Genomic DNA, 25,846 nt, shown 5'->3' with positions numbered 1-25,846 from the left:
TGTGACCCAGTGTGGATGTGAACCCTGGTCTCCCAGGTCCTAGTCTGACACTCTAACCACTACACCACACTGCCTCTCTCGGATTAAAGCTGAAACAGGATTGGACGGATTTATAAATGAACATGTGAGCAAAACTGTCTGATCCATCCGCAGGTGGGTTGGAATCATACAGTTGCAGAAGGAATCATCTAGCTCAGGAATCACTGCTGATCACAGGTTACCTTTGGTTTGTCTGGCTCACGGGAGTAGGCCGTAAACAGCTCCTTGAAGACACCACTGCTTTTCGCCAGCAAGGTCTCCTCTTTGTAAATGTGGTCAATCTTGGACTGTCGACAACCAAAGACCAGCATCATGGGGCATGGCTTCAGCCCTGGGGGGATAGATTGAGGAGGTGGGAGGGGAGAATGCAAAACGTATCAAATAGCTAGAAGAGACCACGAGGGTCATCTCGTCCAACCCCCTCTAATGCAGGAATCTTTTGCTCAAGGTGAGACTTGAACCCACAACCCTGAGCTTAAGAATCTCATGCTGTACTAACTGAGCTCCTAGGCATGCCAGCAGGAGGCAACTAATCCATATATAAAACAAAAAACAACCCGCTATTTCAAAACATGGACTAAAGAACCACACAAGTGATCAGACACAAACAGCGGGTTTCATACCATGCCCAGAGGGAACTTGACGTTCTAGGTGGCAGTGGTGGCTGGTGTCCATTGGGGCAGGATGGGCAGAAGGCTGGGAGGCCACCAGTAGGTGGCGCCGCAGCCAACAACAGCCAGAGCTAGTTAATTCTAGTTTTGCCCTCTTCCCTGCTGAGCAGGGAGGAGACTGAGCAGCAGGAAGATGCCATCCCTCCCTGGACATCCTCTCTCATAACACTAGAAATCGTGGACATCCAATGCGTATCGGAAGGTTAAGGATTGGGGACACAGTACTTTCTCATGCAGCTCATAGCTAAACTATGGAAGTCCCTCCCGCAGGAGGCAGTGATGGCCACCAACTTAGGTGGCAGTAAAAGAGGACTGGGGAAATTCATGGAGGACAAGGCTACTTTATGCTCTGCCCCCATGCTTGGAGGGTAGCAATGCTTCTGAATACCAGTTGCTAGAAGCTGTGGGAGGGGAGAGGGCTTTTATGCTCAGGTCCTGCTTGCGGATTTCTGACAGGCTGGCTGCTGTGAGAACAAGCTTCAGGGAATCCGATTCCTCCCACGGAGGGGAGCCAAGAATTAGATAAACAAGAAGAGTTCTTACCAAGTCTTTTATTCAGTATTCACAGAGAGAATTATCTTAGATAATGGCATTGCCCCGGCTAAAGTCCCACCCCCTCCGTCTCTCCTATTATACGTCATCCCTACGTTGGCAGATCTGTGCTTTCTGCCTCTGAGGTTTCTGTTCTCCTACTTTCCATGCCCACTGGGTTCTGGGAGAAGGGGGGCCTGGAATTCTTTCTAAAGACACCAAGTCTGTCAGCTGTCTCTCCCCTTATGCTTCTTCTTCCTGTTCCCCTCCCAATATTTCCCAGCTTCTCCCCTCTGCAGCCTCTGAACTGTGGCCTTCTGCAAACCACTGTTGTAAACCTATACAGTGGTACCTTGGTTTAAGAACTGTCCTGTTTACGAACGATTCTGTTTATGAACTCCGCAAAACCGGAAGTAGTGTCCTGGTTTGTGAACCTTACCTTGGTCTAAGAACGGAATCTGAATGGTGGAAGGGCACCGGCGGCAGGAGGCCTCATTAGGGAAAGCGCGCCTCGGTTTAAGAACAGTTTTGGTTTAAGAACAGACTTCCGGAATGGATCAAGTTCGTAAACCGAGGTACCACTGAATTGTCTCCCTCTTCTCTGGGAAGTGTAGGAGAAGGGGGGAGTCAGTCTCCACCATTCCTCCTCTGTCCAGTCCTTGACATCTGGACTAGATGGGCCACCGTCCTAATCCAGCAGGCAATGTTATTGGGGCTGGTTGCAAGTAGGAGCATCTCCACCCCTATCGTTCTGCCTGGACACTGAGGTCCAGCGCCGAGGGTCTTCTGGCAGTTCCCTCACTGTGAGAAGCCAAGTTACAGGGAACCAGGCAGAGGGCCTTCTCGGTAGTGGCGCCTGCCCTGTGGAATGCCCTCCCACCAGATGTCAAAGAGAACAACAGCTACCAGACTTTTAGAAGACACCTGAAGGCAGCCCTGTTTAGGGAAGCTTTTAATGTTTGATGCATTACTGTACTTTAATATTTTGTTGGAAGCCGCCCAGAGTGGCTGGGGAAGCCCAGCCAGGTGGGTGGGGTATAAATGATAAATATTAGGAAGGCAGACAGGTGAGGGCAGGTGTAGGTTGGCAGGGTAGTGCCCCACTTGCCCTAATGTGCCAGCCTCCATCCAGCCCTGCTCCACTCATGTAGATGACTGGACCTACCTTTGTGTTTGACGTCAAAGAGCCGTTGCTGCCAGAAGCTCCGGAAAGGAGCAATCCCCGTCCCAGGGCCGACCAGGATGCAAGGAACCTGCGGGTCTTGTGGCATGTGGAACCCAGGAGCTCTGCATAAAGGGGGGGGGGAGGAAGAAGAGTTCTCTTGTGATCACACATTAGCAGGCTGACCCCTGTGTTATTATCATAGAATTGCAGAGTTGGAAGGGACCTCTGAGGGCACCTGGTCCAATCTTTCCACAGCCGTCCACACTGTTTCAGTTCCCCCCATCTTACCCTCTGACAAAACATGGCACCACTTCGTCCGCCTGTATCCGGTTGAACCAGGAGGAACAGACCCCGTGGTGGATTGGCCCTTCCCCATCTAGGCAAAAACAGAAGGAAGAAGACCGGTCAAGTCTGCAGCGGGAACACAAGGCTTTGCTATGTGTGAGTTTTAATGTTGCACGACAGAGGAATTTCAACACGGCAGCTGCGCTAGTGGAAACTTATAGCACAACAGATTATGCTTTTCTGTGTGTGCGACAACATTTCTGCTGGCACAAACATTTCTCTCTATTTTTTAAAATAATATTTTATTAATTTTCCAAAAATAACAAAAATAAAACAACAGCAATACAAATTCAAAACCAAACAGAAGAAATAGACTTCCCTCTGGTCCCTTCCTTGGTTCCATTATTTAACAGCATACCACATGTCCATTGTAAATTTAAAAACCATTCAAATTACTTATTGTCCATTCATAATAAAGTTACAAGTAGTCCTAGAACTCTGCTAATATATTAACCTGTGTACATTGCTTCTGTATATATGGAATAAAGTCCTTCCAATCTTCCTTAAATTTGTTGTTGTCTCTTCCTCTTAGTTTCATTGTCAGTTTTGCCAGCAAACATTTCTCAACAGTGGACGAAGTATATCACTAAGCGACTTTAACTTAACGCTATGGAAATAATAGAATTCTAGAGTAGGAAATGAGAATCAAGGAGCATCTAGTCCAACCCCCTGCAATGCAGGAATCTCAGCTAAAGCAGCTATGACAGACGGCCATCCAGCCTCTGCTTAAAAACCTCCAAGGAAGGAAAGTCCACCACCTCCTGAGGGAGACCGTTCCACTGTCAGAACAGCTCTTACTGTCAGAAAGTTCTTCCTGTTGCTTAGTCAGAATCTCCTTTCTTGTAACTTGAAGCCATTGGTTCAGGTCCTACCCTCCAGAGCAGGAGAAAACAAGCTTGTCCTCTCTTCCATGTGGCAGCCCTTGAGATATTTGAAGATGGCTACCATATCTCCATGGTGCTGGAGGAGACTCTTGAGAGTCCCATGGACTGTAAGAAGATCAAACCTATCCATTCTGAAGGAAATCAGCCCTAAGTGCTCACTGGAAGGACAGGTCCTGAAGCTGAGGCTCCAATACTTTGGCCACCTCATGAGAAGAGAAGACTCCCTGGAAAAGACCCTGATGTTGGGAAAGATGGAGGGCACAAGGAGAAGGGGACGACAGAGGACAAGATGGTTGGACAGTGTTCTCGAAGCTACTAATTTGAGTTTGACCAAACTGCGGGAGGCAGTGGAAGACAGGAGTGCCTGGGGTGCTCTGGTCCATGGGGTCACGAAGAGTTGGATACGACTAAACAACAACAACAACCGTATCTCCTCTCAGTCTCCTCTTTTCCAGGCTAAACATACCCAGCTCTTTCAACCGTTCCTCATAAGCCTTGGTTAAATGCGAATTTTGTAATTAAAAAATAATAATCCAACTCAAGGTCAAACACAGGAAGCTGCCTTAGAATGATCTATCTTTCCAGTTCAATATTGTCTATGCTGACTAGTGCTGGCTCCCCAGTATTTCAGACCAGGCCTTAAAACTAGAGGGACAGGACCTGGCAACTTCCACACACAAAAGTGATGCTCTACCACTGAGCTGTGGTCCCAATTTACCTCTGGTGCGATAGGAGACCACGGCTACCGTGAGGTGGACCTCGTCAGGGTACATGTCAGGGGAGGAGCTAATGGAATAGTAGCGAGGCTGGAGCAGCGGGAGCTGGGTCAGCAAGAAGGTGGACGGCATCTGCACGGATGGGAACTCTTCCAGAACTTCAACCATGGTGGGGTTCTTGGACCATTTCCACTCCTCGTATTCCTGCAGGCCCTGAGCATAGGGGACACAGGAAGCTGTCAGTTTGCATTTCTTACTGCAGAGAGTTTTGATCTGATGTGTAGAGATCTTTCTTATTCTACTTCATTCAAGAGGGTTCTGGAAGCTACTTTGTGTGAAAGGAACAAGCAGAAAGTTCATGATGTTTGGCTTGTTCCTTCAGAGAAGCTGAGTACAGCTAGCTTCAACTGGTTCTGTTATCTCAGGCATCCCCAACCTTTGGCCCTCCAGATGTTTTGGCCTACAACTCCCATGATCCCTAGCTAACAGGACCAGTGGTCAGGGATGATGGGAATTGTAGTCCAACACATCTGGAGAGCCGAAGGTTGAGGATGCCTGTGTTATCTCTTTCTGTCAAGGTCATGCTGACTATAATAAGAGGCCAGAAGGAGCCTGGGTTTCACTTTCTCTTTCTGTCTCTCCTTCTGGTGTGGTGTTCTGTACATAGTATGCTTAGAGTTAAGGTTTTAGACTTATAAGTTATTGTAAGTTTAAATTAAGTCTGCTGCAACTGGATTTCTTAAGGACTGTGGCAGTGCCGGATTTACGTATAAGCTAAACAAGCTATAGTTTAGGGCCCACCAAAAAATTTCACTATTAATATACTTCTTAATTGTATTTCAGTTCAACAATTACTTTGATAAAATACATATTTTGTAATGTGCAAATGGCTTTAGATACCTATTAGGTCCATAAATTACCATATAGCACATATTCAACACAAAAAAGCAGCGACAATTTGTTGTTGACAAAGGACAGCTGGACATATAAAGGGCCCCATTACCTTCAGTAGCTTAAGGCCTCATCAAACCTAAATCCGGCCCTGGTCTGTGCCAATCCTGAATGTATTGGGTTTGTGACCATTATGCTCAATTGCCTTCAGTAGCAGTAAAGCTCTGTTGGATTAAATATTAATTGCCTCTGGTCTATTTTTTGGGAATCCTGCAACATGTTTAAGTTTTACTCTGCTAACTATACGTTGGAATCTGCTCTGGATCAATATTGAGTAGAATTCAATGACAGAGGCTGCCTTAGATGGAGTCAGCCCATGGGACTCTGACTGTGGGGGTAGAATATAGCCATCATGTCTGGTAGGCAATGATATCCGCCTCCACGAATTTGTGTAGCCCTCTGTTAAAGATGTTTAAACTGGCAGCCATCACTGCTTCCTGTGGCAGTGAGTTCCACAGGTTAACCACATGCTGCATGAAGAAGCAGGAAGGTGAATTGTCTTGCCTTTCATGGACGTGTCTAACTTCGGTTCATTCATTTCAGCAACTCGGCTCTGAGTTAGACCTAGTTGTTGTTGTTGTTTTCAAAAAACACATCTACTTTTATTGACACTTATCAAAAGATATACAAAAGTTCATGCCTAATACAAACTATATTTTTTATAATACACCAGGATAAAAGAAATACTTTAAAAACCTAATCTAAAAAAGGAACAGGAGCAAAAAGAAGAGAGAGAGATATAAATAAATAAAGAAAGAAAGAAAGAAAGAAAGAAAGAAAGAGGAAGGAAGGAAGGAAGGAAGGAAGGAAGGAAGGAAGAAAAAAAATGGAAAAAGATAGAAAGACTTCTGTTTCTTTGTCAGCTACATATAGTATTCACTCATTAATATTCAATTATTCTGTTTTCTATAAGCCAATATTTTTTCAATCTTTAAATCCAGATATTCCGAATTAATTTTCTTGTTCACACAAAAGAAGTCCGTAAGAAGTTTCCAATCCTTAAGAAATGTCAATAGTGGTTTTTCTCTACTTAAACATGTTAAGTTTGCCATCTCAGCCAAGTCCAACAATTAAGACCTAGTTGTGATGCATGACTGGATGGATTGATTGACATCCCTTATTGCAGAACCTGAATCAGTCTGCACGTGAGGGGCGAAGAGCTGTCTCACAGAAGAGTGGGATAATCAGCCTTGTGTAACCAATGCGCTTAAGTCTAATTAGTGCCGGAAGGGGTTAATACCATAGAGTAAGATGTCCTGCCAGGCTTAGCTTTGTCACTTCCTCCCTTATCTTGGGAGGAAATAGGCAACTCCCCCACCCCACGAGAACATACAACAGTTCATTTGCAGCTTCGCCTGCAAACACGATACAAGTACGTAATATACAGGGCAAGGTTCTCGCACCCCTTTCCAGACTGCGGACTTACCTTGCTGAGAACCTGAAGGCGCTTCTTCTCTTTCTCACTGGTCGCCAGCAACGCAAATTGCTGCAACAGGATTGGCGTGGGAGGGGTGGTGATGTCCAGGTAATATTTGAAAGCCTGGAAGATGGTACAGGGAGGGACGCGGTTCTCGTCCGTCCAGTTGCTGATGACACCTGCCAAGACAAAAGCAGGTTGGCCTGCATTGCAGCAGAGTCTGGTCTACCGAGACCATATAACACCGGTCTTGAAAGACCTACATTGGCTCCCAGTACGTTTCCGAGCACAATTCAAAGTGTTGGTGCTGAACTTTAAAGCCCTAAATGGCCTTGGTCCAGTATATCTGAAGGAGCCTCTCCACCCCTATCGTTCTGCCCGGACACTGAGGTCTAGCTCCAAGGGCCTTCTGGCGGTTCCCTCACTGCGAGAAGCCAAGTTACAGGGAACCAGGGAGAGGGCCTTCTCGGTAGTGGTGCCTGCCCTGTGGAACGCCCTCCCACCAGATGTCAAAGAGAACAACAACTACCAGACTTTTAGAAGACATCTGAAGGCAGCCCTGTTTAGGGAAGCTTTTAATGTTTGATGTATTACAGTATTTTAATATTTTTTTGGAAGCCGCCCAGAGTGGCTGGGGAAGCCCAGCCAGATGGGCGGAGTATAAATAATTTATTATTATTATTATTATTATTATTATTATTATTATTATTATTATTGGGGCAAGTGGCCTTTTATCCATTTCGGATGGGTCAAATATGGATTTAAGATGAAAACCACTTACCACTTTTCTGTTAGGAATACAGGAAGCTGCCTTGTATTGAGCCACACTCTTGGTTCATCTAGTTCAGTATTGCCTACACTGACTGGCAACATCTCTCCAGAATTTCAGGCAGGATTTCCTCCCAGGCCTCCCCGGAGATGCTGTTGGGGATTGCACGCAAGGCAAGTACTCTGCCTCCTCATTTCGCCATGTACTGGGAGGAGTCCTTGGGTTTCTTTCAACATATTTGGCTCAATAAAGTAATGTTTATTCTCACTTCACTCCTAAAGGGATACCCACATGACCTGAAGGTGCTGCTGTGCAATGCCAGGTCAATGATTCATAAGACCACTGCCATCCATGACTTGATCATGGATGGAGGACTTGACCTGGCATGTGTAACAGAGACTTGGTTGGATGAAGCAGATGGGCCTGTCCTTGCCGCTGCTTGTCCACCAGGTTTCTCTTACGCACAGCAACCCAGGGCATGTGGGCGGGGAGGGGGGGTTGCAGTGATTTTTAGGAAGTCATTAGTTTGCACCAGGCGTCCTATTGGGAAGACCCAGTTTTCCGAGTGCATGTTCTGGAAGTTGGGCAATAGGGGCAGTACAGGATTCCTTTTGGTGTACCGACCTCCCCGCTGCACCAAGGATTCCCTGCCCGAGCTGCTTCAGGTCGTGGCGGATGTTCTCCTGGAGACACCTAGCTTGGTCGTCCTAGGGGATTTTAACATCCATGCCGACACGACCTTACAAGGGGCCGCTCGGGACTTCGTGGAAAGCATGGCCTCCATGGGGCTGTCCCTGAATAAGTCTGGCCCAACCCATAGCCGCGGACATGCCTTGGACCTGGTGTTTACCTCTATGGATGTTGGTGATCTGACACTAAGTAAAAGCGAAACGAAAGAAGTGCCATGGTCAGATCACTTCCTGGTGCAACTGGACTTCTCTGCGACCCATCCCCTCTGCAGGGAGGTGGGACCAATTCAGATGGTCCGCCCCCGCCACTTAATGGATCCAAATGGTTTCCAGAGAGTGGTAGGGGATGCTTTATCCCATGTTGATGGCCTTTCAGCTGATTCCCTGGTGGCCCGCTGGAATGCGGAGTTAACCAGGGCTATTGACTGTTTGGCTCCGAAGCGCCCTCTCCGATTGCATGGAGCCCGGACAGCCCCGTGGTTTTCCACGGATCTGAGGGCAATGAAACAATCGTTGAGACGGCTAGAGCGCCGGTGGCGGATAACTCATTCCGAATCTGACCGGACACAGGTTAGAGCTCAACGTCGAGCCTACCAAGTGGCGATAGCGACGGCGAAGAAGAATTTCTTCACCGCCTCTATTGCATCTGCAGAAAACAGCAGCAGGAGACTTTTTCAGGTGGTTCACAATTTAGCGGAACCACCTGCAACATCGGGGCCCAGTATGGGCCACATGTTCTCCTGCAATGATTTTGCAAAGTTTTTTGCAGATAAAATCGCTCAGATTCGGGAAGAAGTAGACTCCACCGTGGGAGCAGGGCCGGGGCGGGAGAGTGCTAGGGTTCTGTCTAGTCAAGTTGAGTGGGATCAATTCCAATCTGTTACCTCCGAGGATGTGGACAGGCTGCTTGGACGAGTGAGACCAACCACCTGTCTCCTGGATCCTTGCCCATCCTGGCTTATAAAAGCTAGCCGGGAAGGACTGGGCGATGGGCTTCGTGGGGTGGTGAATGCTTCCCTCCGTGAGGGAGCCTTCCCAGACCCGCTGAAAGAGGCGGTTATTAAACCACTTCTTAAAAAACCATCTTTAGATGCGGCCACGATGGCCAACTATCGCCCAGTCTCAAATCTTCCATTCTTGGGCAAGGTGATTGAGCGAGCGGTTGCCGAACAACTCCAGGCACGCCTGGAAGAAGCGGACCATTTGGATCCCTTCCAGTCGGGATTCAGGCCTCATCATGGGACTGAAACTGCCTTGGTCGCACTGGTTGATGATCTCCGGCGGGCTAGAGACAAAGGTGAGAGCTGTTTCTTAGTTCTGCTGGATCTCTCAGCGGCGTTTGATACCATCGACCATAACATCCTTCTGGACCGTCTTGAGGGGCTGGGAGCTGGGGGCACTGTCATACAGTGGTTCCGCTCCTTCCTCCTGGGCCGTGTTCAGAAAGTGGTGGTGGGGGATGAGTGTTCAGACCCCTGGGCTCTCACTTGTGGGGTGCCTCAGGGTTCTGTCCTCTCCCCCATGCTTTTCAACATTTACATGCAGCCGCTGGGAGAGATCATCAGGAGGTTTGGGCTGGGTGTTCATCAGTATGCGGATGATACCCAGCTCTACCTCTCTTTTAAATCAGAACCAGTGAGGGCGGTGAAGGTCCTGTGTGAGTGTCTGGAGGCGGTTGGAGGATGGATGGCGGCTAACAGATTGAGGTTGAATCCTGACAAGACAGAAGTACTGTTTTTGGGGGACAGGAGGCGGGCAGGTGTGGAGGATTCCCTGGTCCTGAATGGGGTAACTGTGCCCCTGAAGGACCAGGTGCGCAGCCTGGGAGTCATTTTGGACTCACAGCTGTCCATGGAGGCACAGGTCAAATCTGTGTCCAGGGCAGCTGTTTACCAGCTCCATCTGGTACGTAGGCTGAGACCCTATCTGCCTGCGGACTGTCTCGCCAGAGTGGTGCATGCTCTGGTTATCTCCCGCTTGGATTACTGCAATGCGCTCTACGTGGGGCTACCTTTGAAGGTGACTCGGAAACTACAACTAATCCAGAATGCAGCAGCTAGACTGGTGACTGGGGGCGGCCGCCGAGACCATATAACACCGGTCTTGAAAGACCTACATTGGCTCCCAGTACGTTTCTGAGCACAATTCAAAGTGTTGGTGCTGACCTTTAAAGCCCTAAACGGCCTCGGTCCAGTATACCTGAAGGAGCGTCTCCACCCCCATCATTCTGCCCGGACGCTGAGGTCTAGCGCCGAGGGCCTTCTGGCGGTTCCCTCATTGCGAGAAGCAAAGCTACAGGGAACCAGGCAGAGGGCCTTCTCGGTAGTGGCGCCCGCCCTGTGGAATGCCCTTCCAGCAGATGTCAAAGAGATAAACAACTACCTGACATTCAGAAGACATCTTAAGGCAGCCCTGTTCAGGGAAGTTTTTAACGTGTGATATTTTACTGTATTTTTGGTTTTTATGGAAGCCGCCCAGAGTGGCTGGGGAGGCCCAGCCAGATGGGCGGGGTATAAATAATAAATTATTATTATTATTATTATTATTATTATTATTATTATTATTATTATTATTAAATTAAGAGTATCTTGGGCTGCAGCTAAAACAATGCCTTTTATCAATTTCTGAGGGGCTGAATATGCAAACCACGTACCATTTTTCTATCAGTAGCTGCTCCCTTCCCCATCTCACAAGGCTGAAAGGAGTCCTGAGCTTTGCTGTAAATACTTGGCTCGATAAAGTAATGTTTATTCTCATTTCTGGGAAATGGACTCATAAATTAAGAGCATCTCAGGGCTCAGCAAAACCTATGGATTTTGCCTCCATTTGGTGGCCATTTGTTACACGTTTGACAGGCCAGTTGTGGGGATGGCAACCTCCGATGAAATATGGCTTTATTTGGTATTCATAACATTTGTTTTGTATTCTCTCTGGTCAGTTTTTGTTGTAACATCTAACACATTGTGTAGTCTCTTGAGAAAGTAATTTATTACCCTGGCTATTTTTTGGCACCGTTTCCCCCAACTCTTTTATTTCATTTCACATTTCTTACTGGATTGTTGTTTTAACTTTAATGAAGTCTTGAATTTTTTATTTTTTTTAAAAAAACAACTTTAGGAAGAAAAATGAAGGGAGAAAAAGGGTTGCCTTCAACTAGGTGAAACACTGAGTAGACCCAATGCGATTAATGAACCTCCATTAGTCATCTCCATTAATTTCTGCAGGGCCTGCTCCAAATTTGATTAATGTTGGATGCAACCCTAAGTCTTCTACTGCAGGCACCCAAGCAAGCAAAACACAGATGTTGAAGCAACAAGGAATGGTTCCTATATAAAGAAGTCAACTCTGACCAACCAGGCGAACTGAAAAAACAACAACAGCGCCTTCGCTCCTTACCTAAAGCCGTGTTCCTCTCTTCTAAGAGCTCCACCTTCACCAGCTGGTTGGTAGGGGGCGCGTCTTCCAGCCGTTCGATCAAGGCATTGACCAGGTCTTCGTGGTTACCTGGGAAGACGCCCAGGTGGTCTCCGGGTTCATAATGCAGCTCCTGGTGTCCGTTGGTGTGAAGCCGGAGGAAGATTGTGGAGCGGCTAAAGCAAGTGAGTAAGGAAGGATTTGGGTGTGCCGCTCTTTGCAGATAAAATTCCCCACCTCTGCAGATATTAGGTAGACCTTGCACATAGCACATTTAGGTAGTGGTTCTCGGTTCGTTTCTGGGCTCACGTTGGTGTCTAAAGCCCTAAAGGACCCAGGCCCTATATATCAGAAATGCCTCCTCCTTCTCCAAAGACCCTCTCAAGCATCAAGACTGGCAGAGGAGGCCCTCCCGGTGGTTCCACCACCCTCAAAAGCCTGGGGGCTGGTGGACGAGAATATGTGTGTTTTCAGGACCCACCCTATTTTTTGTGACTCTGTTTTATGCCTTTATAGTTTGGTGAGTGTCTGGGGGCCCAAACAAAATGGAAGGATATTGGGTTCACATGCCAACACCAAGCCATCATTAAAGCAAATCAAGGTTTGGAAGCAGAAAGCAAACCATGGATTCAGATCATGGTTTGCTGTCAGAGAACAAACCGTGGTTAAGCCACCGACCACACATAACATTAAGTGATGGTTTAACGAACCATGGTTTGGTGCTCTGGGTGAACTAGTTCATAACTGAATGCAAACATGATGCACCCTGGGCCTAATCAAGCTGTGTTCTTCTCACACTTGCCATTTTTGGCAGGGGTGAGTCTGCAGCTCCCACCTGGATTTTGGGCTTTGTAGATTCTGACGTGCCAGGAGCCGGGCTGCGAAGACTCGCTTTTTGTGGATGCTGTACAAGCCTGCGAATGAAAGAGAGTCGGTAAGTCTTGTTTGCGGGGACTGGTTGCAAGTGTCATGACTGTGGTTCAAGGACATATTCTGGCTGGTGGGGGTCAGGGCAGCACAGCACAGTATCAAAGAAGGTGCATACGGCCTGGAATGTGAAACCTGTCAGGCCATATTGAGCCCTTGGGGCTAGAGCAGGCATAGGCAAACTCGGCCCTCCAGATGTTTTGGGACTACAACTCCCATCATCGCTACCTAACAGGTCAGGGATGATGGGAATTGTAGTCTCAAAACATCTGGAGGGCCGAGTTTGCCCATGCCTGGGCCCACCCCTGTTGTAAATACATCCAACATTATAAAAAGTACAAAAACACCACAAAACTTTATTACAACACCACTGTAGCAGTCAGCAGGGAAGTGTCGGCAGTGCAGTGGTGCTCAGCACACTTCCCAAAGCTGAGCACCACTGCCAGTTGGAGAAAGGGGAAGAGGTGAGGCTTCAAAGAGCTCAGGGTGGTGGGGCAGCAGCGGAGCGAATGTGACACCGTGCTTGCACCGCACCAAACTCTCCGCCACCTCTCCTTCCCAGTAACCTGCAGGGATGCTCAGATTTGGGAAGCCAAGTGAGCAATTGCCTCCGCTCATGCAACCGCTACCAGTTAGCCAAGCCTGGCCAAGTCCTGCTTCTGAAAACGTCCCACCAGGAAGCAAGCGGCAAACCACAGTACCTTGTGTCAGTTCAGGTGCTTCGGCGACATAGGTCAGGCGGAACTTGCTCCTCTTCCAGCTCCGGTCGTTGCTGATGAGGGAGTTGTTGGCTTTCTCGATGTTGACGTCGTCGCCCACGCAGAACACATCACACGCTGCCTGCAGGACAAACTAGGTTCTCAAGGCAAAGCAAGGCAGGCTGGGTGGGTGGAAGAAAGGTGCCCAGCTAGGATTCCTCCCCTCGTCTCAGGACTCTGCTTTGGGGAAAGGGCTAAGCAGAGCTGTGAAGATGTCCTGACGGTTGGCGGGGCAGGGCAAGCTCACTCACGGGACTCTCCTGCCCTAGTTGTGATTCCCGGAGGGGGTTGGCAGGGGCAGACCTTGGAGTCTCAAATTTCAGTCACGCCCTGTGTGATGCCAAAATTCGGTGCTCTCTGCCTCTCACACTCTATTCTAAATAATAGTTGTGGTTCCTCCTGCAGCTCTGTGTCCAGGTCGCACTCCCCTATCTGCCTCTGGGGCAGGAGAGAGAGCAGGCAGAGCTGCTTCCTCTGAGAGGGTCTCTGCTGTCCATTCCCAAATGCCTCCTTCTCCTTCCTACCTCTCGTGACTGTGGCTGCCTAATAATTCCAGTTCCTGATGGAATTGAGGGGCTTCTGACACCCTTCAGACAACCCATTTATTGATCATCCACAGATCACGCCTGGTCTTTTACTGAGCCCTTGTTCCAATTTTCCTCATCACTTTCCTAACTGCAAATTAGTTTCTCTTCTCCTTTTTTGAGGCGGATTTGTTGCACTAGGGTGGTGCAGCTCTCTAAACCACTTTTTACCTGTGCAGATCAAAATCTCCAGGCCATGAGTTCAAAACCCTCCCACAAATTACTGATGGCTTGGAGGTGATGGCCCAACATCTCCCCTTTGAGGAACCCATTGCCCGTGAGCAGTTGCTTACAACAGGGCTGGCCTCGTGGCTCTAAGATACCCTCTCCCCAACGTCTCCCCATCTTCTAATCCCATCTCCTGGCAGGAGGCTGAAGAGAAGGTGGCTACCTTGAAGACCTTTTTGGCCCACGTCCTGAAGGATTCCTCTTGCCCACACAGCTCATCCCCCTCGCCCATCCTCAGGATGCGTTCTCCACCCAGCTCCTCCAGGAGCGTGTCCACGGCGCGAGCAAAGGCGCAGAAGTGGGGATAGGCCCGTGACCCCAGTCCAAAGACAGAGAATCTGTAGGACAGCAGGAGAGGTGAATCAGTCAACATTCCTCATTTTTTCAATTATTTTTTTTTGAAAGACCTCATGAAAACAAATCGGCATTTCAGTGTTGATTTCTCCTAATGTACCCATACTCATATGCTATTCTCCCTTATATTTACCCATTTATTTCAAAGTGATTGTCTCATAATAACAGAATGCACTTTGTATGCTATTTCCCACTAACATATGCGGTTTTCTGCATGCTTTGCAGTACTGTATGCATTTTTGCACACGGAGCTAGACTCGATAGCCGTATTGCGAAACCCAAAGAACTGCAAATTTCGAAGGACGGCTGAGTTTTCAGTTTGCACATTCTTTTGGAAAGTGCAGATTGGGTTGGTTCGCCTCCCGCTGTGAACTTAATCGAAATTTCCCCATCGCTATCTGTACGCAAGGAAGCAGACATCGAGGTGGTGGCTGCATGGCCAAGCAGAGCCAGCAGGGGTCACTCTCAGCCCGACAGAAGGCCATAGACAGAGAGTGAGATTTGTCTCTTGGGGCAAGATTATACTATGTCTTCCAGCTCCTGGACACTGCTGGATTGCAGCTTTGCAATGTGAGCTCTGAACTCCCCGCTGTTCACCCGCCCTGCTCACCTGACGTTGGCCAGCGGACCGGTGCTCTCAAAGTTGTCCCTGGCTTCAGGCCCGTCAGCCGAAGATTTCCGAGCATCTGAATACGAGGAGACGCTGTTGAAGCGCACTTTGTAGCTCCTGCAAAACAGGATGGTAACTCAGTGGCAGAGAATCTGTTTTGCGTGTAGGTCAATCCCCAGGGCTGGGAATAAAGGTAAAGGGACCCCTGAACATTAGGTCCAGTTGTGACCGACTCCGGGATTGCGGCGCTCATCTCGTTTTATTGGCCGAGGGAGCCGGCGTACAGCTTCCGGGTCATGTGGCCAGCATGACTAAGCTGCTTCTGGTGAACCAGAACAGCGCACGGAAATGCTGTTTACCTTCCTGCCGAAGCGGTACCTATTTATCTACTTGCACTTTAATGTGCTTTTGAACTGCTAGGTAAGCAGGAGCAGGGACCGAGCAACGGGAGCTCACCCCATCGTGGGGATTTGAACTGCCAACCTTCTGATCGGCAAGTCCTAGGCTCTGTGGTTTAACCCACAGCGCTACCCATGTTTAGGCTGGGAATACCCCCTGCCTAAAACCCTGAAGAACTTCTGCTTGTAGGCAATACTGAGCTAGATGCATTAACGGCCTGGACTTGGTATAAGACGACTCCCTATGCTTGTTTTATATTACGGAAGAGCCATAGCTCAGTGGCAGAGTGTCTGCTTTTCATGCAGAAGGTCCCAGGTTCAAATCCTTACAACATCCCTGTAAGGTAGGCTCCACTGATAGTGCCACTAGACCTACTAAAAAAAGTAGTCAGGAGATCTAGTTATAGATCATTTGCATCAGGACGGATCTATTTTGGTTCTCAAGGTGCAAAGAACTAGCCCACTATGCTGGTCAAAGGAAGAGGCTCACTCCGTGGATGCCTGACACCTAGTGGCTGCACAGGGTAACTGCTTCCTAATTGGTGGTTGAGAAATCATTGGTGGATGAGTGTCCTAGGAATTTTGTATTCCAAGCTTCTTGGCGATTTGCAGCAAGGGGTTTAGACTCCTAGTTCTTCAACAGCAGCAGCAACCAAATGACCTCCCCGCACACACCTGAACAAGGCTGCTGCAATCAAAGAAAGTTAAGGAGAAGACTTGACTTGGTCCATTAGGGCACACTGTAAACCTCAGCCTGTCACCAGCCAGCTAGCTGGAGCCCACCTGCCTGCCACCTTCCCTCTTAGTCTTATTGTTGCCCTTGCAGAACTCAACAGGGAGGAGGCTCTGGCTCCATCGGCTATTGGCTCTGGCGCCACCTGCTGTTGGGCTCCCTGCCTCCCACCCTACCAGTCCACTGGGACTTGTGTGTTTACAAAAGGACTGTGAGCTCAAATCAGTTCTGGCACTGAAAGCGAATTCCTAGGCTCAGAATGTGCTCGGAAGTACCCTGGCCTTCAGTTCCTGTCTTTCTTTTGCACCTGGCTCTGGTTGATGGATCTTGGGGTTCCCGTAAAAAAACAACAACCCACGCAATTCATAATTCCTGGATCAGGGTTAGCACACCCACCTTCTCTCTTCGAGGTTGGAGTTGGGATTCCTCATTTCCATCAGAGCACAGCCAAATTTCTGGGAAATGAGGGGAAATGTAAACATGTGGGAGAAGAGGCACATTGAACAGAATTAAGTTTAAAAAATTGTTGTTGTTGTTTAGTCGTTTAGTCGTGTCCGACTCTTCGTGATCCCATGGACCAGAGCACGCCAGGCACTCCTGTCTTCCACTGCCTTCCACAGTTTGGTCAAACTCATGCTGGTAGCTTTGAGAACACTGTCCAACCATCTCATCCTCTGTCATCCCCTTCTCCTTGTGCCCTCAATCTTTCCCAACATCAGGATCTTTTCCAGGGAGTCTTCTCTTCTCATGAGGTGACCAAAGTATTGGAGCCTCAGCTTCACGATCTGTCCTTCCAGTGAGCACTCAGGGCTGATTTCCTTAAGAATGGATAGGCTTGATCTTCTTGCAGTCCATGGGACTCTCAAGAAGATCAAACCTATCCATTCTTAAGGAAATCAGCCCTGAGTGCTCACTGGAAGGACAGATCATGAAACTGAGGCTCCAACTGATGAAAAAAAACACACAAATCTGGACTGGGGGATCAGGATTAGGAAGGTTCTTATGTTGCTCAACAAGGGCAGACCCCCCCCCAACTGAACTGCACCACAACTTGCACTTCAACTCCCCAAAAGCTCTCAGTGCAACAGGGGAAAATGGTCAAGTAGGATGCCTTGGAGGAGAAGGTCTGTTGCATTGTGGGTGGTGCTTAGGACTGACCGAGCTAGGGATCATCTCTCAGCATTGCCTTCAAACCTTCCACCAACATTTTCATTCCAACAGAAAACATTAATACAGGGCAGTTAAAGTTAAAAAAATCTGGGTTGGGTTGGACCTCTCTTTATTTAAGTGGGTGCAGGCAGAAGGATTTTGAAATATACTCAGAGTCGCAAAGTGATTTCATGCTCTTTATTCAGCTCATAGTGGTGAGGAGGAATGAATGAATGTCCCCTCAAGGTATCTGCTTTATATACATTATTTACACAATGGGCTGCACATGATTGGCTAATTCCGGAATTCTACTGTAAGCCAATCAGGTTGTGGATTCACTTCTATCTGGAGCATGATTGGGTGGTTCCTGCCAAGCAATCATACTGCTGCATTGTTCTAGGACCAATCAGACTGCTGCATTCTGAATCCTACTGTTCTAGGACCAATCAGACTGCTGCCTTTTGGATCCTATTCAACTCAGTACATAACAGATTTCATGGCATCTAAGTGCAAAAGCTGACCAATACTGGAACGGTTACTTTCCCTACAGGCTAGCGGAGCCGCCCAGCTACAGGCAAGACTATTTTGCAAGACTGTGGCTCCACCATGTCAAGTCTTCCAGAAGTACCACAACAAGTTGCCAAGAACAAAGCCAACATTTTAGGATGTGATCTGAAGGCACGAGACCACTATCTTCCTGAAGCTAACGAGGTCAGGAGGGGACCTGCATTTCATTCTTATCGTCAATCACAAATTCGGGCCTTTCTGCTGTGGGGAATGATCTGCAGACTTAGTTAACCTAACCCAATGAAATGAACAAGGAAAATCTCCCTCCTACCTCCCCGTTTTCTGGTGGGTCTCCGTTGCCAAAGGTGCTTGTGACCACCAGCACGAGAGTTTCATGTTCCAAGTGGACAGTGTCGTACTCATCCATCGACATCACCTGGAGAGAAAAGGGCACAGAGAGGCTCGTGGGAAGGATCCCAATGGCCGTCCAGGATAGAATGACCTGTGGTGGCCTTCCAGATGTTGCCAACTCCCGCCAGGCCCAGCCAGCGTGGCCAGCAGTAAAGGATGGTGGGAACTGGAATCAAACAATGTCTAGGAGTCCCAAAGGCTTGATTACTGTAACACGCTGTATGTGGACCCACCCTTGAACCTAGTGCAGATTTTTTTTGGGTTTTGTTCTTTACCATCCAGTGTTAATTTTATCAAACAAACACACAAATAAACATATAAATGCAGTGCATGCTTGTGTTTCGACTTTTCCTGGCTTCATGACAGGCTAGCTTTTAAATGCGTGCTTATCCATTTATTTCTTTGCCTTACAGACAAAACAAAACATGAACAGTTTAATGTACAGGTGAGGGAGGTAATGGTGACTAGCCAGTTAGTGCCTTCTGCAAATCTGCAGAACCATTCAGCACTCCCGCCCCCCAACCACCTGCCAAAGCTTGATCTTAAAGAGGAAAAGCTTTCTTAAACACAGGCTGGGCCCTTTCAGACCAGCCCAACGGTTTGTCAAAAGTTACATGTCTTTGCCCTCGAAGAAAAGCAGTTCAGCTCCTTGCTGGAGAGTTGGAGAAGTTGAGCTAAACTCTGGAACAACAGCCAGGATCCTACCTTGGCATCAAATGCATGCTTGAAGATCTCACACAGGGTTTTTGCATAGACCTGGGATTTTCCAGTTTCCGTGGCATACAGGATAGTGGCCTTGACTCTCTTTGCCATTGCCTGCCCCATCAGTTTGGCAGAGAACTTCACAGCCCTAGGAGAGCGGGGGGAAAGAAGGAAGATTTATTGACCTGGGAAGCTGATCTGATCTTTCCTCCTGGTTTCTCTCAACGTTTTTATTTTTATCTGTTTTTTTGCATATGCAGGGTGGAGTTTGCATTCAATACATTAAAAGGTAGGTGTGCACCCATGTGTTTGATGATAGCAAGAAAATCATAAGCACTGAACAAAACCTTCCAAGTAAAGGTGAATTGACTTCAGATGCTCCTTAGGTCTACACCTATGATTTATTTAAGAAGTGCACACCTAAGAATGTAACATTTGAATGAGACGTGGGTAAAACATACATCTTGCAGGTATGATTGGATCGACTGATTGCACTTATCTCCCATATCCCCCCCCCCCGCAAGGAGCTCAGGGGGCATTCATGGTTCTCCTCCTCCTCACCGAATCCTCACAACCTGTGAGGTAGGTTAGGGCTGAGCGGCAGTGACTGGCCCTAGATCATCCAGGGGATTTGAACCCTGGTCTCCCAGCTCCTAGTCGGACACTCTAACCACTATACCACACTGGCTCTCTGAGTGAGCTGGGGTGGGTACAGCGTCTGGCCAAGTCTTTTTTAAAAATCTTTTTTTTGATTTTCCAATAAAAACATCCAATTAATACATCCAATCATAATACTTCAATTAAAAATAAAAAAACTAAAATAGAGAAGATCAAATTATAGTCCAAATTGTATTTATTAATTTCTCGGAGCTCCTCACGGTCTGGATCTCTGAAGCATATCTCCAACGTCTGGCCAAGTCTTCATCATTGTCCCTGGACTCAAATTCCCACCAGCCCCAGCCCATATGGCCTATGCCAAGGGATGATGGGAACTGTAGTCCAATGCCCTCTGGAGGCCCACAGGTTCCTGATACAGACAGAAGGTCCCCAACCAATTGGATAGCTCTGTTGGTTAGAGTCTGGTGCTGACAATGCCAAGGTTTTGGGTTTGAACCTCGTATGGGACAGCTACGTATTCCTGAATTGCATGGGGTCAGATTAGATGATCATCAGGGTCTTTTCCAAATATGATTCTATGAACACACAAACTTTGCACAGGTGAAAAATGACATTTTTAAGTAGGGACGGCACAAGTCATTGAAAAGATGCTCTCTTAACAGCAAACGCCTCTGATCAGTTACTTGCAAGTAGGTGTATGCTTTGGCTGAATCTTACTGGGCTAGTTTATTGGGGTGCCTGCATTAGGAGCCCTCGCTAATGACCTATTGAGTCCAGCATCCTGTTCTCACAGTGGCCAACCAGATGCCTGTAGGAAGCCCACAAACAAGTCCTGAGTGCAATAGCACTCTTTTCTTCCTAGGTTTCCGGTAGATGGTATTCAGAAGGTTGGCGGTTTGAATCCCCCGACGGGGTGAGCTCCCGTTGCTCTGTCCCAGCCCCTGCCAACCTAGCAGTTCGAAAGCAAGCCAGTACAAGTAGATAAATAGGTACCACTGCGGCAGGAAGGTAAACAGTATTTCCATGCACTCTGGTTTCCGTCACGGTGTCCCGTTGTGCTAGAAGCGGTTTAGCCATGCTGGCCACATGACCTGGAAAGCTGTCTGTGGACAAATGCCGGCTCCCTCGGCCTGAAAGTGAGATGAATGCCGCAACCCCATAGTCGCCTTTGACTGGACTTGACTGTCCAGGGGTCCTTGACCTTGACCTATTCTGAAGTATATTGCCTCCAATGGTAGAGGCAGAACATAGCTCTTTTCAAGCAATTGTTTTGCCCCCACTGCAAACCTCAGAATTTTCCTCAAGTGTGCTAATACTTTTTTTCTTCTCTCCCTTGAAAATGGGAGCATGTCTCTGTGTGTGCAGCTTATATCAACACCGGTTCTCACCCCTTTTCTTTAGGGGGGGTGCTTACAAAAACGATTTGCATAAATTGAAGGCAGGGAAGAAGCACAAAAGGTCACTGAGAATAAAAGAAAACGCTGGCAGCCCTCTAAAGGGAAGCAGAGTCAGCTTACCCTGCGCACAGCTTAAAATCAAAAGAATACAGAAGGGTAGAAAGGTATTTCCACCCAAACGATAATCGCCATGGCGCCCAGTAAAGCTCTCAGAATGATTGAGAAATGCCTCACAAGGCCCAGAGAGACATCGGTAAATGCAACTTAACTGGGTCAACGGGTGGCTCTGATAATCTTCAATAAACGAGAAAGGTTTGATTTAGTTTTATTTTTCAGGCTGGACTTGCATTTTTGTCCGACTTTTGGGGTGGATTGAATACAAATGGTCTGATTACCACACAAGGCTGGCTCAAGAGATTTCGCCATTCCAGGTGAATTAATTTTGTAGTGACCTCACATCTACACACACACACACATATTTGCAAACATCTTGCATTATGCTCCCTTGTCAGGGATTTTTCCAGCCACAGTCCTTTTTGTGTGTGTTTCCTACAACAAAGGGAAGGCACATTTCTAAGAGATGGAAGTGAATTTTGCACATTTGCTTGTACAGACAAGAGAGGAAAAAGGGAACGTGATTAGGAATGTGCATGTGGAAGCTGCAACCGAACGCTGCAGCGTATTCTCTTCTTGTAACAGGAGTGTACCTGCTCAGGGTTCTAGCCAGTCACCCCTGCCCTTCTCCAGGATACCCCGTTCCACCTTTGGTTTTCCATTTTTCTTTCCCAACCAGAGCTCGACTTTTGGGGGCCAGATTCAACTAACCTAGTGTGCTAGGGGGAAACAACACAAAGACTCCTGCTAGCCCTGTAGGGATTGCCACCTCTCCACCCCACACACGTCCACATGCCTCCCCAAAATCTGCTCTATAGGATTGGAAGAAACTACCCACCCCCAGAAAAGAGCACAGTGGTAGTGTTTGATTTACATCCTACGCCCTTTAAAAATGTGTTTTTTGGGGGGGACGGGGTTATTGGGATGTCGTTTTTATTTTTATTACGTAATTTGAGGTTTTATATCTTGATTTTATTCTGTGAGCCGCCCTGAGCCACCCCACCCCCTGCCAGGGATATAGGGCGGTATATAGATTCAATAAATAAAAAAATAATAAGATGGTGGGCTGAACCTTTCCGGAATCATAGAATCGTTGGGGTTGGAAGGGACCACGAGGGTCATCAAGTCCAACCCCATGCAATGCAAGAATATTTTGCCCAACATAGGACTCAAACCCGCGACCCTGAGATTAAGAGTCGCATGCTCTACCAAACAGAGCTATCCCGGGATAGAGTTTGGATTTGATATCCCACTTTATCACTACCTGTAGGAGTCTCAAAGCGGCTAACATTCTCCTTTCCCTTCCTCCCCCACAACAAACACTCTGTGAGGTGAGTGGGGCTGAGAGACTTCAGAGAAGTGTGACTGGCCCAAGGTCACCCAGCAGCTGCATGTGGAGGAGCGGGGAAGCGAATCCGGTTCACCAGATTACGAGACTACCGCTCTTAACCACTACACCACACTGGCACACTGGGATAGCTATCCTACAGCTCCCAGGATTCTTTGGAAACAGCTACGATGGTTTAAAGTGGTATAATATTGCTTTAAACGTATGGTGTGGATGTAGCCATAGTGCAGCACCCCACAAGCTGAGTGATCCCAGCTAGTTCTGGCAGATCCAGCAACATAGTTCACTTACTTGGCTAACTTTTTAAACCCAATGGCTCTCTTCTTGGTGGGAGTGCCGTTGATTCCTTTCCAGATATGGGTGTTCCATGGATCAGGCTGGGAAGAAAAGAAAAGAACCCCGGATGAAAGGGAAGAAAATAAACCCTCAAACTGAAGGGGGGGATCTGTTACACCCACAGCCAGAGCTGGTTCAAGTATATTTGTGTGGTCAGCACCAGAGACTTCACTGTCCCAAAGTGAGCAGTGGTGTTGTAAGGACACAATTTGGATCAGGACCTCACTGCTGCTCTCCCTGTTAATATACTGAGCCAGACCAACCAGTCCATTGGGCTCAGCATTATCTACACTGACTGGAAGCAGCTCTCCAGGGTTTCAGCTAGAAGATATTTGTCCCCAGACCTACCTGGAGGTGCCGGGATTTGAACCCTGGGACCATCTGCATGCAAAGCAGGTGCTCTGACACTAAGCTATGACACGTCCCTTTAAAATAATGCTAAGATTCCAGTCCTCAAGGTTTTGAAGCAAGGGGCAGTGGAAGCTGCTTTATACGGAGCCAGACCATTATTCCATCTGGTTCAATACTGCCTACACTGACTGGCAGTGGCTGTTTAGGGTTTCAGGGAGGAGATTTTTCCCCCTGCCAGGCCTAACTGGAGATACCAGGGATCGAACCTGGGACCTTCTGCTCTTCCACTTAGCTGCAGCCCTCCCCTTCCTTGCTAGACAGCGCCTTAGCTATTCTGCATCTCCCCACCTCTGACTTGCTGGACACCTGTGAGGGCTGGAGTCAGATGCAGGTCAGCACCAAAGTAATCAACCACCAATGGCAATGAAGTGAACTATTCAAGGAAACCAAAATACAGCTCAGGCCTAGTGGTCTCGACAATCCTTCCCAGTAGGTCTTGCCCCGATGACCCAGCTACGAGGAATGAAGGTCGCACCCTCCCACCCCTCTCTAAGGTTCCTCTTCTCCAGGGTTCCCCCATGCAGTCTCAAACTGCATCTGCACACAGCTAATCTCTCCTCTGCCCTTTTCATTTCTCTGTGCGTTCTCAGAGACCAGGAGGGAAGGGGATCTGGTCACAGCAGCAGGAGGAGACTCCCTGGATTCTTCAGCCACCTCTTGATCCCCCTCCTGCCCAACCTTTGGTTCATCCTCAGAGTCTGAACTGCTCTCTGGCACAGACTCTTCCTGCTCACCAAACCCTGTTGTGCCTCCAGCTTCTGACACCTTCTCCTCCCCCAGGCTGTCAGGGACCGTGCTGAGGAGGGCTGCACTGAGGAGGAATGGTGGGAGCCACCCCCCTCCTCCTGATCCTGAATCTTCCCAGGAGCAGGAGGACAGTATAGATTTGGAACAGTGGCTTGCCAAGGGGCATAGTTCAGAAGGCAAAAGCTGGGAAATACTGGATGGGGAACAGCTAGCAGAAGAAACACTAGGAGAGAGAGAGTTAACAGATTCACAGTCTCTGGACAGCATTCACCCCCCCCCATCCCAAAGACACAGATTGCTCAGAAAGTGTCAGAACAAAAAGCGCAGAGGGTACAAGATCAGATTACAAGATGTAGGAGTGACGTGGGCGACTAGGGATGGAGAGGGGAGGGAACTTAATTGGGAACACCACCATTTCTAGGAGGTGTGTTCTTTGTTCTTTCGCTGTGATTATTAAATTTTCTAACTGGTAAGAAGACTCCTTTCCTTTTGTTCTGCTTATCTACTGCCACGGGGGGAGGAAGTCGATTCCCTAAAGCCTGACACTGGCCACTCATCGCCATCCCACCACCAATCCCCTGGCTCTGAATCTTCCCCTGGGGATTCCCTTGGGGTGTCCCCAGCCAGTGCCTCCCACCACATCCTCTGCATCCAGCAAGTTGATGACAGGACCTCCTAGTGGGCGAGAGATACTGAACCACATGGCAGGGCATGGTGGGCGCAAGGCAGGAAGTGGATTGTGTACCTGGTACTCAAAGGAGGGCGTCAGCCTGTAGTTGAGCATCTCTTGGTGGAAGACGGGGGTGATGCTCCCAGACATGGGCGGGACGATCCACACCCAGTCAGCTGGGCAACCTCCCCGACAGCGGTATTCATTTTCCATGTGCTTGATGAAGGACTCTGTGGCTGAGTGGTGGTCCACAATGGTCACCTTGTCGCTCTGTAGGAGTGGGAGCACCAGGTCAATGGGTTTTTAAGCAAAACAGGTACTTACGTCACAGAGGACAAGGCTATCAGGGGGTGGGGCACATGGAGAAAGGGCTCAAGGGAAGACCCCAGGGTTGGCTAATTGGTCATCATTTTGGGAGATGTGTTTCCCAGTACCTGGAAGCTGTACAAAACAGCAATGTTTATCTCCACCAGTGCTTGGTCCTTCCAGAGCGATGAGGTCTTCCGCATGTCCAGGTTCATCTTTTTGGCAACTTCCTGCAGTGGAACAACAGTGAAAAGTGTTTCCTTCCCCAAAATATCCAAAGTTGTGGATTCCTGCATGGGCTGGGGAAACTTTCTTGGCTCAAGGGCCACATTCCCTTCTGCCCAACTTTCTGGGGGCCACAGGCCAATGGTGGGAGGGGTCAGAGGCTCAAGTGAGCAGAGCACACACATACCCTCTCCATTGGCTGTTTCGCAGGTGATGCTAAACCATGGTTTTATTAAATGATGGTTTATTAAACCATGGCTTAGTGTTATGTGTGAATTCAGGCCAGCAGCTTAACTACGGTTTATCAAAAGTCACTCATTAGTCAAAGACTGCAGTTGGTTTATTAGCTTTAATTAACATTGACCATAGTTTACTGTCATGTGCAGTCTTGGAACTCCTTCGGTTAAGGAGCTGCCACCTCGCAAAAGCTACAGAGCCACTAGTGAAGATCGGACATAAAATTCTAACTGCTCCCAAGGTTTGGCTGGTCTTGTTGGTGCTGTTAACTAGTTTGCAATGTAATAAACCAAAGTTTAAGTCCGCCATAAGCCTCAGATTTAACAATGGTTTGTTAACTTTGGTTAACATTAAGCATGGTTAACTTTGACCATGGTTCAGTGTTACGTTACGAATTGGGTCGCAGTTCAAAAAACACCTCTTGGTCGTTTCAAAAAGACTTGAAGAGATTGTGGAGCGGAGCAGGGAATGGTCTGTGAAGAGGA

At 48.1% G+C, this 25,846-nt stretch overlaps 1 protein-coding gene across 4 annotated transcripts in view; it reads right to left on the bottom strand.

Annotated features, from left to right (window-relative positions):
- NOS1 (nitric oxide synthase 1) overlaps positions 1–25,846 on the bottom strand; it is a 114,109-nt gene that overhangs the window by 9,341 nt on the left and 78,922 nt on the right. For all 4 annotated transcript variants that reach the window (XM_053369870.1, XM_053369872.1, XM_053369873.1 and 1 more), the window contains 16 exons: positions 25,028–25,129; positions 24,669–24,863; positions 22,721–22,806; positions 18,956–19,100; positions 18,171–18,275; positions 16,580–16,638; positions 15,053–15,169; positions 14,252–14,426; positions 13,220–13,358; positions 12,427–12,505; positions 11,574–11,767; positions 6,729–6,898; positions 4,354–4,564; positions 2,695–2,782; positions 2,407–2,528; positions 222–370 (listed from right to left, as the gene is read on the bottom strand). In XM_053369870.1, the coding sequence (XP_053225845.1) occupies positions 222–370; positions 2,407–2,528; positions 2,695–2,782; positions 4,354–4,564; positions 6,729–6,898; positions 11,574–11,767; positions 12,427–12,505; positions 13,220–13,358; positions 14,252–14,426; positions 15,053–15,169; positions 16,580–16,638; positions 18,171–18,275; positions 18,956–19,100; positions 22,721–22,806; positions 24,669–24,863; positions 25,028–25,129 (2,136 nt within the window). The remainder of the gene's footprint in view (positions 1–221; positions 371–2,406; positions 2,529–2,694; positions 2,783–4,353; positions 4,565–6,728; positions 6,899–11,573; positions 11,768–12,426; positions 12,506–13,219; positions 13,359–14,251; positions 14,427–15,052; positions 15,170–16,579; positions 16,639–18,170; positions 18,276–18,955; positions 19,101–22,720; positions 22,807–24,668; positions 24,864–25,027; positions 25,130–25,846) is intronic.

Source organism: Podarcis raffonei, chromosome 16 (assembly GCF_027172205.1).
Source record: "Podarcis raffonei isolate rPodRaf1 chromosome 16, rPodRaf1.pri, whole genome shotgun sequence".
Classification (NCBI taxonomy): Eukaryota; Metazoa; Chordata; class Lepidosauria; order Squamata; family Lacertidae; genus Podarcis; species Podarcis raffonei.
This window is presented reverse-complemented; position numbering and strand designations above follow the sequence as displayed.